Genomic DNA, 17902 nt, shown 5'->3' with positions numbered 1-17902 from the left:
ATTAAGAACATAGTTCTAAAGTTTGCATTCACACAATGCTTTCAAACCTATCTTTGCACTCCATCTGGAGAGGCCTATCATTTGTGATTGTTGTGGTGCCTCGCATGAAAGACCCCTTACTACACTTGGAGTGTCTAAGGCAGGCAAGCAAGCCTGCAATTCTTATCTCCCAAAGTTTATCTTCTACCACCCCACCTCTCCTCCCCAAAAAAACTGACATTACTTATGATGGCTGTGAGGAAATAAGTAATACTACCCTTCCTAGAATGCTTTTTAACATGTATATGCAGGAAATACTTTATAGCAAAACTTGTCAATGGTTGAAGTCCAGTTTAATCAGAGGGCTGATTAAAGGACCTTTTCAGCTTAAGTAGACCCGAATGAGTTTCTTAACTGGTCCTGAGATCATTTCTGTCCTTGCTTTACCCCCTCACATTAGGGTTTCCCAATGCTTTAACATTTCCTTGGAGATGGCTAAGTAGCAGGGTTCAGCCACATTAACAATCAACGCAGTCTTCTATCCTACACTTAGTGAATCTGTTCCCAGCTGGCCTTTCACACTAGAGTCCACTCAAACTTAATAGAACTGACAAGCGTACAAAACTTGGACTCAAGAGAAATATTTAAAATATGACTTAAACTTTTACTTTTAGGGTAGCAAAAAGGGATGGAAACTTGTACCAAATTCCAAAAAGTAGAGATGTTAACAGTCTCTCATAGTAACTGAAACGGCAAATACGTAGACTAGTATTCCCAGACCATGTTTGTTTAAGACCGTCCTAAACTACAAGTAATGCTTACTCTGCTGAAAAGGAAGGCAATTCAGTCTTCACCGGCCTATGAAAATCAAGACTCCAAGTCTGATTACCTCACAAGTATCCCTTCTAAATCCCAGTTTTTTTTTTGTTTTTTGTTTTTTTTTGCGGGGGTGGGGGAAAGAGAGGAATAATCTACTTCTTCAGGAAAATGAGAGGCAAAGATACCTAAATAGTACTTTGACATTTACCCTCCAAGATGTAACACAATACTATGGTAGGCAACTTGATAAATAAAGTAAATTAAATGTTGGGGGAAAAAGAGTCATCTCAAGGTTTTGGTGCCTGTACATTTGTCTCATGGATAGATCTCTAAAGTTCTGTTGGCCTGATGATTAATTTGCTCACTTTTCAGAATGTAGAGTAAGCGCTTCAAATTCTTCTGCCAGAAGTTTTCTAAAACTTAGTACAGACTGTTTCCATCAAATACTTTTGAAAAATTTCATACAATCTTCGTTTCTTTTATGAAGGGCCCAACTTTCCTGCAGCTATGGCGCTCACTCAGACAAGGGTACAGTCTCCTCCTTTCAAATGCATAACTTACTGGAGCTGATTTCCTAACAAATACCAGTACCTGTCATACCCTGTGCTGACATGCACTCCCCTGACCATGCACATTCTGGCCCACTCCAGAGAGAGAAACCTCAAGATGGCCATTCCTATCCCCCAATCCAGCTCTCAAGGGCTGGTCTCACTGCAGTGGCTCTTTGTGTGGTCCCAGACCAGCAGCATCACGTGGGAACCTGTTAGACATGCACATTGTCAGGCCCATTCCAGACCCACTGAATTAGGAACTCTGGAGGTGGGGATCAGCTCACCTGGTGACAGATACCCTCAAGCTTGAGAAGCACTGTTGCACTGCAGTAATTATCAAGCTCCAGTGTTCATACCCTCAGAGCCTGCAGGGGGCACTAAAGGCCGGCTAGAAGAATTACAGGAGCAGGAAGCTGAAGTTGTGTTACAAAACCTGCTGGTCTGACAGTTCCTTCTATCAGTTCCTGAACAGCTGCCTCCGCCTCCTCCAGTGAGCTTAAAGGTCACATAGCACATCTCAGTTTTGAACAGGAACGGGACTGAAATTATTCTCACAGCCCCAGCAGTAGACATAGTAAGCCTGCAATTTTATGGGATGCAATCAATATTTAATTTTTCTTAAGGTCTTGTGTTTAATATAATGAAGATACAAACAGACTTTAAGAATGAATGTCAATACTGATTAAACAGAAAATAAGAAACTTAAATTATCCTCAGCCACTGTGTGTCTCTGAATAAAAATAATGCATTTGATTTGAAAGAATAGAGTCCCTACCCTTAACATCTCATTGAATTGATGTAACAAAAGTGAGAAGAGGATTTTTTTTCTAACGTAAAGCGGTGTATAGGTAGCCCTTTATTAGATTCTGTCAAAACCTGAATTTTATATTAGCTGTTTTACTACACAAGCATCTCTAGTGAGGATGTGGAGCAACAGGAACTCTCACACACTGCTGGTCGTAATGTAAATCAGTACAACCACTTTGGAAAACTGTTCAGCAGCATCCACTAAAACTGAACACACAAATACCTAGGACAAGCGATTCCACTCCCAGGTATTGCACCCTACAGAAACAAATTCCTCTCTATCCTAGAAGTGTAATTCACAACAGTTACCAACTGGAAATCCAAATGTCCATCCACAGTAGAGGAGATAAATATTATGGATATTTATGCAATAAAATATACATAGAAATAAAAACACAAATCAACCAACAAACTGCTACACCCAATATGGATGAATCTGACGGGCTATAATGCTGAGTGAAAGCAGCCAGACACACAGGAGCGCACACTGACCTCAACAGGTGAAACGAATCTCTGGTGACAGAGGTCAGCAGAGAGGTTACGGGGTATCTACCCACAGACATGGGGAGCTTGCCCAACAAGTTCTACATCATCAGGACCTGGAGGATGGTTACAGGCGTGTATACATATGAAAACCTCATTGCGTTGCACACTTAAATATGTAGATTTTACTGGACGTTATACCTCTTTGTAAAGGTTTAAAAGGTTAGACACGCAAAAATACTTACAAACTGACATGTGACACTTTTCAATATCCACCATCAAACCTACAGGACTGGACAACTCTATCGTCGTTAGCAAATACTTTAAAGCATTTGCCGAGCTAAAACTCAAACACAAACAACGTATTTTCCTTATTTTCTATGTGATGCCATCATATCCATATAGTCTAAAAAGTGCCAGACTTTTCTGGCTTTCACTCCCCAGTCCCAAACTCCTTTCATTCTGCCGTTTAACGGGGCCCATCACCTGTGGCAGCTGACCGCCCTCCCAGGCCCCCGCAGGCCCCGATGGCCGGGGTCAGGGTGGGGTGCGTGCGGGGCTGACCCCAGCCCTCCCGCCACTACCCGCCCACCAGAGTCTCTCCCCCCCCCTCGTCCCAGCTTCTCTCCCGTCTCCGTCTCCCCACCCGGGTTTGTCCCAGGGTTGGTCCCAGGGCAGGCCGCCTAGACCCTAGCTTCCGACCGGTAGGAGCCCAGGCGGGGAGCCGGCTGCCCAGGGGGAGCATGGACTCACACCCCGAGGGCAGGACACCGCCCGGCGCCGCAGCGCCGTGGACCCTCGTCGCTCCCCACAGGCCGAGGCCGCACGCTCCCTACGGCCCATGGACCCCACAGAATGAGAACGGGGCTGGGGGGCCGGGGGCAGCGGAGAGGCGGGGCGGGGGCAGGGGGGCGGGGGTCCGGTTTGGCGCTTCCGGTTGAGGTTTGCAAACCGAGCGGGCCGTACAGTGACCGATATGAGGGCGGCGTGTTCCCGGAGACCGCCGGGTCGGCCCGTGGGTCCCGCAGGGGAGCGCGCGGGGGCCGCGGGCGTGAGGGCGGCGGGGGCGCCTTCCGGCGGGACGCTCCGCGCACGCGGGGGCCGGCCGCGGGGCTGGAGGCCGACCCGGCTGCCCCCCCCCCCCCCGGGGCGGGCCTGGTTACCTGGAAGCAGGAACACGTGCTCCCGGGCGCGGGCGCCGTCCCCGCAGTCCTCGCGGCGCGCCATGCAGCCGGCCTTCTCCGCCCGGGCGCGGCGGGAAATGGCGGGAGAGGGGCTGTTCCGGTGGCGCGGCGCCGAGGGCCTGGCGGGGCCCCGGAGGCGGCCCGCGGGGCGAATTTGGTTTCGTTTCCGGTGCCAGCCGCCGTCACGTTAACTTTTTAAACTTGGCGCCAGGCGGCGGCGGCCTGAGCTCCGGCGCCTCGCCGCCCGCCCGCGGGGGTGAGGCCGCGGCCGCTCCCCTCCGTCCCCGTTCCCCGCCGGGGTGGGCGCCCAGTTTAGGCGCTGGTGACGCCGCCTGCGCGCCGGCGGCCGCTCAGGGACAGGGCGCGGGGGCGGCGGGGCCGGCCCGGGAGGGCCCTGGGGCGCCGCACCGAGACGCCCGCCACCCCGGGGGGCTGGGGCCCCGGCCGACCCCGGGCCGGAGGACACGCGGGGAGCAAGTTGATGTCCGTGACAACAGCAACCACATCGGAATCCTCTGGACTCTTGTCTGTGTATCTTGCTCATCGGTTGCGTTCTGCGTAGGAATTAATGTCAAAAGAGTGTGTGCTTCAAATTGGCCGGGTCCTCATCACTAAAAAGAGGTTTCACAATTTGAGGCTCACAGTATGAATCTGTTATTTTGGGCGACTTCGTAATGAGTTAAAAATTAAGACATTTTAAAAAGCAGTGTTTAAAAAGTCAGGGTCATGAAATTGGGGAACTTAAGCTTTTAAAAAAAGTTTAATTGAAAAGGTGATGCTTGGTGTAACGTGGTTATAAAAAGGATAATAGCCATTTCTCTCATACTTTAAAGGAAAGTATGTCTCCCTCCTACCCCAGATCCCTAAACCCGCTCCCCGGGGCAATTACCGGTGACAACTTCTTGTCTATTCTTCCAGAAATTTTCCGTACACTTACAAATTCTTATGTCTTGCCTTTTGCACAAATGGCAGAATACTATATGTAACTCTATGCACTTAAATTTGACAACACTGGATCTGTCTCAGCCTTCTGAAAGGACTTTTTATTTTCAACCCGGTTTCCCATGGGAAGGAGACAGCTGCAGTTCGGTGCAGGACACGGTGGTAGAGAGGAAGACTTTCTGGCTGAGGAGGAGCAAGGAAATGCCAAGCCTGGGGCAGGCGGAGATTTATCTTACTCTGATCTATTCTGTCCACTACGATTATACTGGGTAAAGCTCTGCTGTGTAGGTCACATACCCAGGCACACCACAATCATGACTAACAGCTATAAGAGACATGTTACAGTTCCAGTGTTCCGACCTCGAGCTGTTTTTATTTCCTCTGCTCCTTTCTAGCCATTGGCCGGATAAACATGTATTTTTACTAGTATGTGGTTGTTTTCACAGGATAAATACAATTCTGTTTGCTTTTCTCCCTTTACATTGTCATAAAAACATACCCCATAGCATCCAGAACTGTCATTCTTAATGGAGGCATGTTATATCACACTATTAATGCACCAAGATTACTTAACTATTCCCTACTGTGCAATACTTAGGTTATTTCACAGTATTATTATAAACTAGAGGTCCAGTGCATGAATTCATGCATGGGTGGGGTCCGGCTGGCCTGCCCTGTTCGGGGCCAATTGGGCCTGGCCCCGGGGGGAGGGGACACCGGAGGTTGGCTGGCCAGCCCCGCCCCCAATCTGGTGGGGGGGTGCGATCTGGGGTGGGGCCTGCCTGGGGGAGGGGCCGTGGGAGGTTGGCCAGCTGGCCCTGCCCCCTGGTCAAACTCCCGGTTGAGAGGACAATTTGCATATTAGGCTTTTATTATATAAGACTAGAGGCCCGATGCACAAAAATTCATGCAAGAGTAGGCCTTCCTTCTCCCAGCTGCTGGCACCGGCTTCCCTCCAGCACCCGGGCCTGGGCTGCCAGCACCGGCTTCCCTCCAGCACCCGGGCCCGGGCTGCCAGCACCAGCTTTCCTCCAGGACCCGGGCTTCCCATCTGGCCACCGGCAGGCACCCGGGACCCAGGCTGGCTTCCCCTGGGCCGCCCGCAGGCACCCAGGACCCGGGCTGGCTTCCCCCTGGCCCCGGCTTCATCAGGAAGGATGTCTGGAATGACGTCCAGAAGACGTGTGGTCTAATTAGCATATTAGCCTTTTATTATTCTAGATAGTGCTACAAAGTATACAATATATGGATTATGCAGCAGTTAGAATCAATTAACTAGATGTACACATAACAACCTGGGTCCTTTATATCATGAAAAAAGTTAGGCATAGATTTATAGCAGAATACCATGTAGGTAAATTAAAAACACACATTAAAAAAACATGTTTTATAAGGATACATGCACAGTGAAGGCCAATTATCAAGCACAAAAGAAATGGGTGTCTTAAAATGGAGGATAATGGGATAAGGAATGAGGGGGACAAGGAAAATCAAATAAGAGAGAGACCAGGACACATAGTATGGACCACTGTCAGTATGTCCTATTGAGATTATAGCAAACTTTCTCATGTTTAGATCCAAGAGCAAAAACGAATTTTTTTTAATGTGCTGCAACAAACATCTCTGAACAATTTCCTTTATCCACTTAAAAAAAAAGAAGTACCTTCTTGGAAGGGGGACCAGTGGTGATGTTGGAGACGACTCTAGATCCCTATTGTCCTCAGGGTAAATTCCAAGGTACTATGCTTTGAACAAATGGCCTTGAAATCTGGTCCTCATTTGCCCCTTCAACCACAGGTCCCACCACCTCTCTCTCTCCCTACTCTGCCCAGTCTGGCCAGGAGGAACTGCCTTCTGTCATGTTTGCATTGTGTTCCCAAGCTGAGGCTGCCCTGCTCTCTACTAGCCTCATTCCTCTACCTCCTTCCCTCCCCTCCACCTCTGCCTTCAGACCTTCTTTAGACAATGCCTTCTCCATAGCACTCCTCTTGCTGCCTCCCAACACCCTTCCCAAGAATGAGTGAGATGCTTCCAACCTCAGTTATCTTACTAGGTAATAGAGCTTCTGATTCTCTTCAGTTCCTTGAGAAGGACAGCATCTAGTAATTCACTTTATTCTCAAAAAATAACAATGGCTTTAACTGAGTGCTGTGACAAGCTCTTTCAGTCCTCCAGTAGCCTTAAGGGGAAGTATTAGCATGATCCCCACATTTTACAGAGGAAGAATGTAAATTTAGAGAAATAAACTAATTGTCCAACATACAAAACCAGCAAGTGGCAGAGCAAGAGGTCCAACCCAGAGATTGGGCTCTTAATTTCCCTCCCCTTCCTCCTACCCTAATGTCCTAATACCTAGGAGACATCATGTGCTCAGCAAATATTTTCTGAATGTATATGTGGGTAGATATGGCAGTTATGGTAAAAGTAAGTGTGGCTTGTGGTATTCCTAAGTTTTATAAATAAGAACAAATTGATTATATCTAGTATATCATAAAATATCCTATAAATTAAGTTTTAATCTCATCCCACTAACATGCAAAGAGATAAGCAAGTCATTCTGAAAAAAAAGGGAATAGCAACCTTAATACCTGTAAATATAGAATCATAGAAACTTTTCTAAAGGTAGAAGCAATAGGTATTCATTTTCTAGTACAAACAAACCAAAAAAAAGGAACTGGGGAAAAAAAACAGTTCAATGCAAATGACCTTTAGCAATGCTCAGTGATGAGATCAGAGAGAGCTTGAACTAAAGGTAGTAAATTTTTTTTCTCATAAATTATTAAAAACATGAGAATTCTTCTGTCATAACAAAATAAAAATGAAAATCCATATTTATCATCACTTTTATCATGTTTCCAAATGCTCATCTAGAGACAACAGAGAAGGCAAAATAGCACCCAAAGCATGTGCTGAGAATGAGAAAGGATCAGCTCTTGAAAGGGCCAACTGTTTAGAAACAGGACCAATGGATAGTACTGAACCATCCTTTCTAGAAGGAGAGTATCCTAATATATAAAAGCCCAGGGTCCGTAACAACCGACTGAACACCACAAGTCAGTCCTGCAGTCAGGCAACCCAGCACTGACTGCCGAGGGTGCTGCAGATCAGGCCGGAGAGAGGCTCGGAGAGAGAGGCAGGGTCTGATCCGCAGCCTCCATGGCAGCTGTTGATCAGCCATTGCCTCTCTCTTTCTCTCCGGGATTCACCAGCAGCCGCTCCTCTGTTTCTCTGATCAGGCCTGGAGATAGGCCTAGAGACGCTGACTGGCATAGAAACCAACCAATCAGAACCAAATCTGGGTGAACTGTGAGGAGCCAATGGCTGCCTAGAAGCTGGAGCTTTTGACGCTGACTGGCATAGAAACCGACCAATCAGAACCAAATTGGCCTGCAGGGGAGGGCAGTTGGGAGCAAGATCAGGCCAACAGGGGAGGGCTGTTAGGGGCGATCAGGCAGGCAGAGGCAGTTAGGGGTGATCAGGCTGGCAGGGGAGAGCAGTTAGGGGTGAGATCAGGCTGGCAGGGGAGGGCCGTTGGAGGCAAGATCAGGCCAGTAGGGGAGGGCAGTTGGGGGCAACCAGACCGGCAGGGGAGGTCAGTTAGGAGCGATCAGGCAGGCAGGCAGAGGCAGTTAGGGGCTATCAGGCAAGCAGGCAGATGAGTGGTTAGGAGCCAGCAGTCCCAGATTGCGAGAGGGATGTCCAACTGCCAGCAGTTGGACATCCCCCAAGGAGTCCCCGATTGGAGTGTGTGTAGGCTGGGCTGAGGGACCCCCTTCTGTGCATGAATTTCATGCACCAGGCCACTAGTTTCTTTTATATTCACTCTCTTACTTAAGCCAGCCTAAAATTGGATTGCACTTGTTGCAAAAGGGGCAGTGTGACACATACTCACATATAAACATGTAAGATCTGCCAGTTATAGAATAAGAATGACTGAAGCTTTTGAGAAAGAAGAGCAATCCCTGACAGAAGCTGGCCCAGAGCTCACAGCCAGACCATGTATTTCCCAAAAAACATTCTCCCAGAATACCAGTCTCAGACAAGGCTGACCAGGAAAAAAATGAGACAAAACAAGTGCACTTCATGATCTTGCAAAGCACACACACACACACACACACACACACACACACACACACACACCAAACAAACAACAACAACAAAAAACCAGGTCATTTTGCCACACTCTCTTGGCCAAAATAAGTGACTGCTACTTCTTTATCAGTTACAGCTTTATCCTCATTCCAGCTTCCCCTCCCTGTAGACAAGATTTATTGAGATATCCAATCATAGAATTGCCTCAGTTTCTAACAGCACCCAACCTAGAGTGAATCCCTGCTTCCTTAGATCCTCCTCCAGTCCCCCAACCAAAGCCCAAACCCTCTAATGAGGAACAAATCCATCTTGTTCAACTGCAGGCGTGTTCCAGGTGGTGTTTGTTTACACATTTCTCTGTGTGTGTGTGTGTGTGTGTGGCTATAAGCATAACACATACTTATTTAATTCAGGTAATTTAGGCTCCAAAATATATAGTTTTGTGCCTGCACTCTCTGTAGAGATACCATGATCAAATGAATCATATAATCATATAATTGCATATTTTTCTGCATGTCAGCCTAAGCAATCTCCATACACTTCAGAAATTGTTATAACTTTTAGTTATCCTGACTTAAATTGCTTTATATATGTTTTTAATATTTCCTACATTGCAATACTTTTGAGATGTGTTTTTAAGTAATGCATTACTAAACAAGTTAATAAATTGAGAAATGCCAAAATGTTGGCTTTTTAAATATTTATTTTCAAAATCAGGATACAAACTTATATAGATAGTATGAACCAAACTATGAAGAAAAAGGAAAGATTGGTGATTAAAATCTAACCATAATAGTTCTACTTATATTTTCCAAAATTGCTCATTTAATATTTTTAGTTTGAAAATAGGAATATCATTAATTTCTAGTTTTATTTTACTCTGTGCTTCCTCCTAGGTGTGTCTGCCCCCCAAGAGGGAGGCGACCAGTGGCAGCGATCAAGGGGTGGGGCCGGCCAGCAGGCAGCGCCAGGCCACCAGCCAAGGCAGATGCCAGCGGGGGCCCCCCAATTGCCCTGCCCACTAGTCATCCCACAGATGACCCTGATTGCCGGCCAGGCCTAGGAACCGTACCCTATATATTGGGAGCAACCTCTTAGATTTAAAATTTAAACCTGGCAAGGCTACTCTAACAATGAAAAAAATAGAAGGATGCAGTGATGACATGCATGGACTCTGGCTTGCACATTTTGTGGTCAGCCCTGATTCTGACACTTATAACTGCGTGACAAAGCCAATTACTTACCTTCTCTCTGCTTCATTTTTTCCACCATAAGATGGGGAAAATGGTACTACTGCCTCAGAAGGATCGATCATGTTATAAACTACTTTTTATAATCAGAGCAAAAAAAAATGTAGCTGCCCATACAACAGCAAGATGCCTTTCACCTGTATGAAAAGTATGGTCACTGGTGCATGCAGCATCCCGGATTGCGAGAGGGATGTCCGACTGCTGGTTTAGGCCTGATATCCCCCAAGGGGTCCCAGATTGTGAGAGGACGCAGACCAGGCTGAGGGAACATCCCCCTCTCCCCCCCCCCCCAACACACACATGACTTTCATGCACCGGGCCTCTAGTATTCTAATATATATGTATGATGTCAGGTGGGTACGAGATTTATCAGTATGACCACTTAGTAAGTTATGTAATGTCTAATCACTGGAGTGTACACCTGAAACTAATATAATATTGTATGTCAACTGTAATTTTCAATTGTAATTGAAAATTAAAAAATGATTTTTAAAAAAGAAATGTATCACTAGGATATTATAAATGAATGTGTATCCTTAAGCCTCTTAATTGTGATATTATTGGTAAAAGTAATCAGGACTTACCAAAGAAAACCAGAATATTATTGTTGAGCGTCTGCCCCCTGGTGGTCAGTGAGCATCATAGCAAGTGGTTGTTCCACTGGTCGTTCTGCCATTTGGTCGATTTGCATATTAGGGTTTTATTATATAGGATTATCGACCATATTCCCTGTGCTCTACTTTATATCCCATGATTATTCTGCTACTACCAAACTGTACTTCTTAATCCCTTCACCTGTTTCATCCATACCCTTAACCCCCCTCCCATCTGGAAACCAAGAAAAAGTTCTCTGTGTGTTTGAGTCTGTTTTGTTCTGCTATTTGTTTATTTTATTTTTTAGATTCAATTGTTGATAGATACATATTTATTGCCATTTTATTGTTCATATTTTTAATCTTTTCTTCTTATTATTCTTCTTAAAGAAGTCTTTTTAACATTTCATGTCATACTAAATTAGTGGTGATGAACTCCTTTAGCTTTTTCTTGTCTGGGAAGTTCTTTATATGTCCTTCCATTCTAAATGACAGCTTTGCTGGGTGGAGTAATCTTGGTTGTAGGTCCTATCACTTTGAATATTTCTTGCCAATCCCTTCTAGCCTGAAAAGTTTCTGTTGAGAAATTAGTTGACAGTCATATGGGAGCTCCCTTATAGGTAACTAACTGCTTTTCTCTTAATGATTTTAAGATTCTCTCTTTGTCTTTAACCTTCTACATGTTAATTAGGATGTGTCTTGCTGAAGGCCTCTTTGGGTTCATCTTGTTTGGGACTCTCTTTACTTCCTGGACTTGTATGTCTAGCTTCTCCAAGTTAGGGAAGTTTTTGGTCATTAATTTCTCAAATAGGTTTTCAATTTCTTGCTCTCTCTCTTCTCCTCTGGCAACCCCAGGATATAAATGGTATGCTTGAAGTTTTTCCAGAGGCTCCTTTCACTGTCTTCATTTTTACCTTTTGCTGTTGTGATTAGATGTTTTTTTCTTCTTTATATTTAAAATCACTATTTTGATTCTCAGCTTCATCTACTCTACTGTTGATTTTTTTTGGTAAATTATTCTTCATTTCAGTTAGTGTATCTTTCATTTCTGACTGGTTCTTTTCACAGCTTTCATGTCATTTTTTATGCTGTTGGAGTTTTCTCTAAGTTCATTGAACATATTTATAACCAGTATTTTTTTTTTTTTTTGTATTAGGTAGACTTGCTATGTCTCCCAGGCTTGGTAGTGTGGCCCAATATAGTATGAGTCCTATAGGATCCAGTGGCACAGGAAGGCATTGTTGACTTCATTAGGTGCAAATAGTAGACTCTCCTTCTATGTTGAAAAATTTGAGGTGGGAAATAGATGAAATGTGCCAAGTATATAACCCTCCTGTTGGAGTAGCAGATCAGCTCCACTGGGGACCTTTATTCCCTAAACTGGGCCACTCCAGAAACAAAATTTCAGGATACATCACATTGAACCTTTTACTTTCCTACCTAAGTTTTATGTTGTAAATCAACTGACCCTGTTATTTATTTTCTGACCTCCTTTACTACTTCATTTTCAATATTGGATCAATAACTTCAGTAGAGGTTGCAGCAGCGATGATCTTGCCTCCATTAGCTATCTTAAATCTATAAATTGTAACCAGAGGCTCATTTGTTACCTTGTGCTATACTCCTCTGGGATTGATTCCTAGAAGTTAGTGGAAGCTCTTCCTCCAAAATCTTGTAGAACCAGAGGAGGAATAGGCCATATAAGGAGAAAATGTAAAATAGACTGGCTGCTTCTAAGAAGTTAGAAGTTTTTGACAAAAGGCAGGAAATAACCAAAAAATGCAATAACAACCTCCTGATAACTTTGTATTTAATTCTTGGTTCTCTCTCTCTCTCTCTCTCTCTCTCTCTCTCTCTCTCTCTCTTTCTCTCTCTCTCTCCCTCCCTCCCTCCCTTCCTCCTTCCCTCCCTCTCATGCATGTGCAATGTGGACCAATCTAATATTTATAGACACTGACTCTGTGCCAAACATTGTCTGGTTGATTGGTTGATTGGGCTATATCAGTAAATAAAACACAAAAATATCTGCCCTCCTGGAGTTTACATCTAGTAGAGAGAGATAGACAAACAATATACACAATAAATAAATTCTAGAATACAGTAGAAGACGGCTAGTACTGTGGAGGAAAGAAATACAACAGGGAAATAAGGTTTGTGAATGAGAACAGTTGCAATTTAAATAAAGCAGTCAGGGTGGGCTCAATTAGTAAGTTAACATCTGAGCATAGACTTAAAGGAAGATAAGGAGTTAGGTGGGTACTCTCCTCGTGGGAAGGGTTCCAGGCACAGGAAACAGCCAGTGCAAAGGCTCTGCAGTATGGCACATTCAAGGACAGCAAAGGAGGCTGTGTGGTTGAATGTAGGAGATGAGGTTGCAGCAGTGAGTACCTTGCATGCCATTGATGGGAGTAAAATGAGATTCCCCCAGAGGACTGACTAAGGAGTGCTAAGAGAGTGTAATAATGTGTAATAAAAGGACTTTGATCAATATGTGGCCAAAAGAAAAAAGTGGACCAACCAAGAGTAGTTGCATCTAAACACCTGGAAGAAGCCCAATATTGAATAAAATATTTTCACTGTAATCCACAGTAAGAAATACATTTTATAGCATGATCCAGCAGTCACACAAAAGAAATGCTGATAACATTGACTAAATTTATTTCACAGCCTAGTAGTAGGTTGTGTTCTGCAGTTGAAATAACATTGCTATCAGTAATGTGATCATTTTGGTTATATTCTAACATTTGGATATCATAATCAAGAGCGTTGTCAACTCTGAGCATGTTTTGGCTAAACACCACATAGGGCCTAATGACTTTAAACAGGGACCCACCATTAACCCATTAATCAAAATCCTCTGTATATATAAGATGTTCTGCTTTTATGACAGCTGTCATGATATAAAAATATTGTGTGGGTTGGGTCACTATTAGGAAATTTAAAACATATGAAATCTGTGTATATCATTTTTGACAGGCAGCCAATATTTATGGTAGTTAGTTAAAGAAATTTTATGTCAAATAAGCAATTGTTTTATGTTTTCATTAAGGCATAGACCTGACCCTAATTAGTAAATTTGCTAATAGATTTTTGCTCATTATCTCCAGACCAATCATTAGATATATTTCTTTTTAGAGAACAGTGCAGATTTTAGAACTATATCTCAAAATATTTGAGAGTTTCTCAAAAGGTTTGAGAATAACTTGATTTTATCCTATACTAGAAGCCCGGTGCACGAAATTCGTGCACGGCGGGGGGTTGTCCCTCAGCCCAACCTGTACCCTCTCCAATCTGGGACTCCTGGAGGGATGTCCGACTGCCCGTTTAGGGCCTAAACGGGCAGTCGGACATCCCTCTCACAATCCAGGACTGCTGGCTCCCAACTGCTTGCCTGCCTGCCTTCCTGATTGCCCCTAACCGCTTCTGCCTGCCAGCCTGATCACCCCCTAACCACTCCGCTGCCAGCCTGGTTGATGCTTAACTGCTCCCCTGCCAGCCTGTTTGCCCCCAACTTCCCTCCTCTGCCAGCCTGGTCACCCCTAACTGCCCTCTCCTGCAGGGTTGATCACCTCCAACTGCCCTCCCTTGCAAGCCTGATCCCTCTCAACTGCCCTCCCTTGCAGGCCGGGTGCCTCCCAACTGCCCTCTCCTGCTTGCCATCTTGTGGTGGCCATCTTGTGACCACATGGGGGCAGGATCTTTGACCACATGGGGGCAGCTATATTGTGTGTTGCAGTGATGATCAATCTGTATATTACTCTTTTATTAGATAGGATAGAGGCCTGGTGCACGGGTGGGGGCCAGCTGGTTTGCCCTGAAGGGTGTCCCGGATCAGGTGGGGGTTCCCTTGGGGTGTGGGGCAGCCTGAGCGAGGGGCCTGTGGTGGTTTGTAGGCCGGCCACGCCCCCTGGCAACCTAAGGGGAGGCCCTGGTATCTGGAATTTATTTTTCTTCTATAATTGAAACTTTGTAGCCTGGAGCAGAGCCAAGCCTGGGGCTCCGGCAGCCATTTCTGTGGCAGTTAATTCACCTTCTACAATTGAAACTTTGTAGCCTTAAGCGGGTGAGCCCGGCCAGGGTGTGCGGAAAGCTTTGCTTCCCCTGTTGCCGCCGGCAACCCTGGCCTGCTCCCTCAAGCTCCATTCTGCCGCCATTTGTTTGAATTTGTTTACCTTCTATAATTGAAACTTTGTAACTTGAGTGGAGGCTTAGGCCTGCAATGGCTATGGAAAGCTTGGCTTCCTCTGTTACCTGGGAAACCTTGCTCTCTGTGGCTGTAGCCATCTTGGATTGGGGTTAATTTGCATACTCGCCCTGATTGGCTGGTGGGCGTGGCTTGGCTGGTGGGTGCGGCTTATGTAGCGGAGTGATGGTTAATTTGCATATTACCATTTTATTAGAGAGGATAATAAAGCGGTGATATGCAAATTGATTGTCACACCATCACAAGATGGCTGCCTACAACCAGGCCTGCAGGGGATTAGTGAAGGACGACCAAACGACTGAACTAGCAGGCCGCATGGGGCAACCAGGCCGGCAGGGGGGCGCAGTTGGGGGCAACCAAGCCAGCAGGGGGGCAGTTAGGGGCAACCAGGCTGGCAGAGGGGGCAGTTAGGTGCCAGTGGTCCCAGATTGTGAGAGGAATGTCCGACTGCCGGTGTAGGCCTGATCTCGGGGATCGGGCCTACACCGGCCATCGGACATCCCCTGAGGGGTTCCAGATTGGAGAGAGTGCAGGCTGGGCTGAGGGAATCCCCCATAAACAAATTTCATACACTGGACCTCTAGTCCTATCTAATAAAAGAGTAATATGCAGATTGGCCATCACTCCAACACACAAGATGGTTGCCCCCATGTGGTCAATGATCCTGCCCCCATGTGGACACAAGATGGCCACCACAAGATGGCCAGCAGGGGAGGGCAGTTGGGAGGAACCAGGCCTGCAAGGGAGGGCAGTTAGGGGTGACCAGGCCTGCAGGGGAGGGCACTTAGGGGCAAACAGGCTGGCAGGGGAGTGGTTAGGGGGTGATCAGGCTGGCAGGCAGAAGCAGTTAGGGGCAATCAGGAAGACAGGCAGGCGAACAGTTGGGAGCCAGCAGTCCTGGATTGTGAGACGGATGTCCGACTGCCCATTTAGGCCCGATCCCACCAGGTTCAGGCCTAAACGGGCAGTCGGACATCCCTCTAGGGGGTCCCAGATTGGAGAGGGTGCAGGCTGGGCTGAGGGACACCCCCCCCCATGCATGAATTTCGTGCACCGGGCCTCTAGTAAGTATATAAACACAGATATTTTTCTAAACTGTTAAATCTCTCTTTCAAAACTCAAAATTCATTTTCAACTAGATTATAATTAAAAATTTTTTTCATTTCAAAAAGTTCTTAGATGTACTATTAGATACATTCAAATTTTATAGACACTGCAATTGTTCCCACTGACACGCTTACCATACAGTTGAGTGTCCAATATTTTCAACAGTGTTATCCAATGGATCTTTCTGCAGTGGTGGAAATGCTCTATATCTGTACTTCCTATTAATGAAGCCACTAGCCACATGTGGCTTTTCAGCACTTGAGATGAGGATTGTGACTGAGAAACTGAATTTAAAATTTTGTTCAATCTTTTTTTTTATTTTTTTATCACAAATAGTTTTTTTTTATTTGTCACCATTAAATGTCTGAATTTTAAACAGATTATTGGACTGGAGGCTCATATCCATCAGCTCGTTCAACTTTAGCACCTGTCTCATCCCCAGTAGCTTTTCCAGGACTGCTACCTTCACCATGAAGCTCCATGAGTTTTCCCAATTCAAACTTGGGCTTCTTCAGCATTTTGACTTTTCTAACAAAGACATCATGGAGCGGATAAATAGATTGGCAAGCCTTTTCTATGTCTTTTCCAATGCTGTCTGGAATCAATTTATTGACCACTTCTTTCAAGTCATTTGTCTACACCTCTTGGGTCATGATTTCCATCATTTTCTTCTGGATTTGGCGAACTTGCTGATGCTGAGCATAAGAGGTCTTCCAAATCTGATTGTTGCGTTTTTTAGTAAAACCAACTCAGAAGAGATGAAGCAAATAACCATCGGTAGTCTTGACATTGACATGAGCTTCAATCATGGTCTGCCAGTTCTTGACCATAGAGCACATTTTGTCATGGGTAAGATCCATGCCATGGAAATTAGTCAGGCAGTTTTTGCCCTGAACATCCTCAGTAATTAGCTTCAATTTTCTAAATGCAACTTCATCATTCTGCAGATCAGCTAGGCTCACTTCAAAAACACGACCCTTGAGACCATCAGATGCAATTTTGGTTCTTGAGTTCTCGTAACCAGTGTTTTTCCAATATTTCTTATATTGAACATGGCTGGTGCTTTCACATCGTACCAATCTTTCTTAGAAAATGGATCAACCACTTTCTTCTTGGCTCCCTTTTTGCCGCCTTTCGTAAGGCGCTTATTCTTGCCCACCGTCATGGTGCTGTTTAGAGAGACTGTTCAATCTTAATTAATTTAAATTTAAATAGTTGTGTGGGGCTAATGGCTGCCATATTGGACAGAGCAGTTTCAGAAAGAAAATTTAGCAAGTCACTTTTCTGCTTAAACCCCTGCAATGGCTTCTAATGGCCCTTCAAATAAATTTAAAATCTTCAGTATGGCACTCAAAGCCAAGACAAACTGACCCCTGCCCACCCCTTAGTCACTGCGACTTCAGCCTCTTGGGTCTTCTTTCTGCTCCTGCAGCATGCCACACTCCTTCTGCTCCCAAGGACCTGACACAGGTGCTCCTTCTGCCAGGAAAGTTCTCTCCACTCGCACCCAGCTCTCCTCGCATATCTGGTGAGTGATAGCAAAGACAACAAGACAGAGAGGCTCTCGGTCATTGTGCAGCTCAGTCTAGTTAGAATGACAGACTTTAAAAATTAGATGAGCAAAATAATAGTAAATTGTGATAAGCATATCAAATCAGGGCTCTGATTGGACCACAGAATAATGGCACATGGGTGGGGAGAGAGTTATCAGAGGATATTACATTTTATTTTATTTTTAAATATATATTTATTGATTTCAGAGAAGAAGGGAGAGAGAGAGATAGAAACATCAATGATGAGAGAGAATCATTGATTGGCTGCCTCCTGCGCCCCCCCCCCCCCCCCCCGGGGACCGAGCCTGCAACCAGTGCATGTGCCCTGACCGGGAATC

At 45.4% G+C, this 17902-nt stretch overlaps 1 protein-coding gene and 1 pseudogene across 3 annotated transcripts in view; both read right to left on the bottom strand.

The window, feature by feature from the left end:
* Window positions 1-4134, bottom strand: part of RNASEH2B (ribonuclease H2 subunit B) — a 79932-nt gene extending 75798 nt beyond the window's left edge. For both annotated transcript variants that reach the window (XM_079779128.1, XM_079779129.1), the window contains exon 1: window positions 3803-4134. In XM_079779128.1, coding sequence (XP_079635254.1) covers window positions 3803-3866 — 64 coding nt within the window. In that variant the 5' untranslated portion in view covers window positions 3867-4134. The remainder of the gene's footprint in view (window positions 1-3802) is intronic.
* A 12221-nt stretch (window positions 4135-16355) lies between these two features.
* LOC307103931 (small ribosomal subunit protein eS1-like) lies at window positions 16356-17186 on the bottom strand (annotated as a pseudogene). Its single transcript has one exon. The product of its transcript is annotated as a small ribosomal subunit protein eS1-like (transcript).
* Window positions 17187-17902: the final 716 nt, after the last annotated feature.

The sequence above is a fragment of the Cnephaeus nilssonii genome (genome assembly GCF_951640355.1).
Source record: "Cnephaeus nilssonii genome assembly, chromosome: 8".
In the NCBI taxonomy this organism is placed as follows: Eukaryota; Metazoa; Chordata; class Mammalia; order Chiroptera; family Vespertilionidae; genus Cnephaeus; species Cnephaeus nilssonii.
This window is presented reverse-complemented; position numbering and strand designations above follow the sequence as displayed.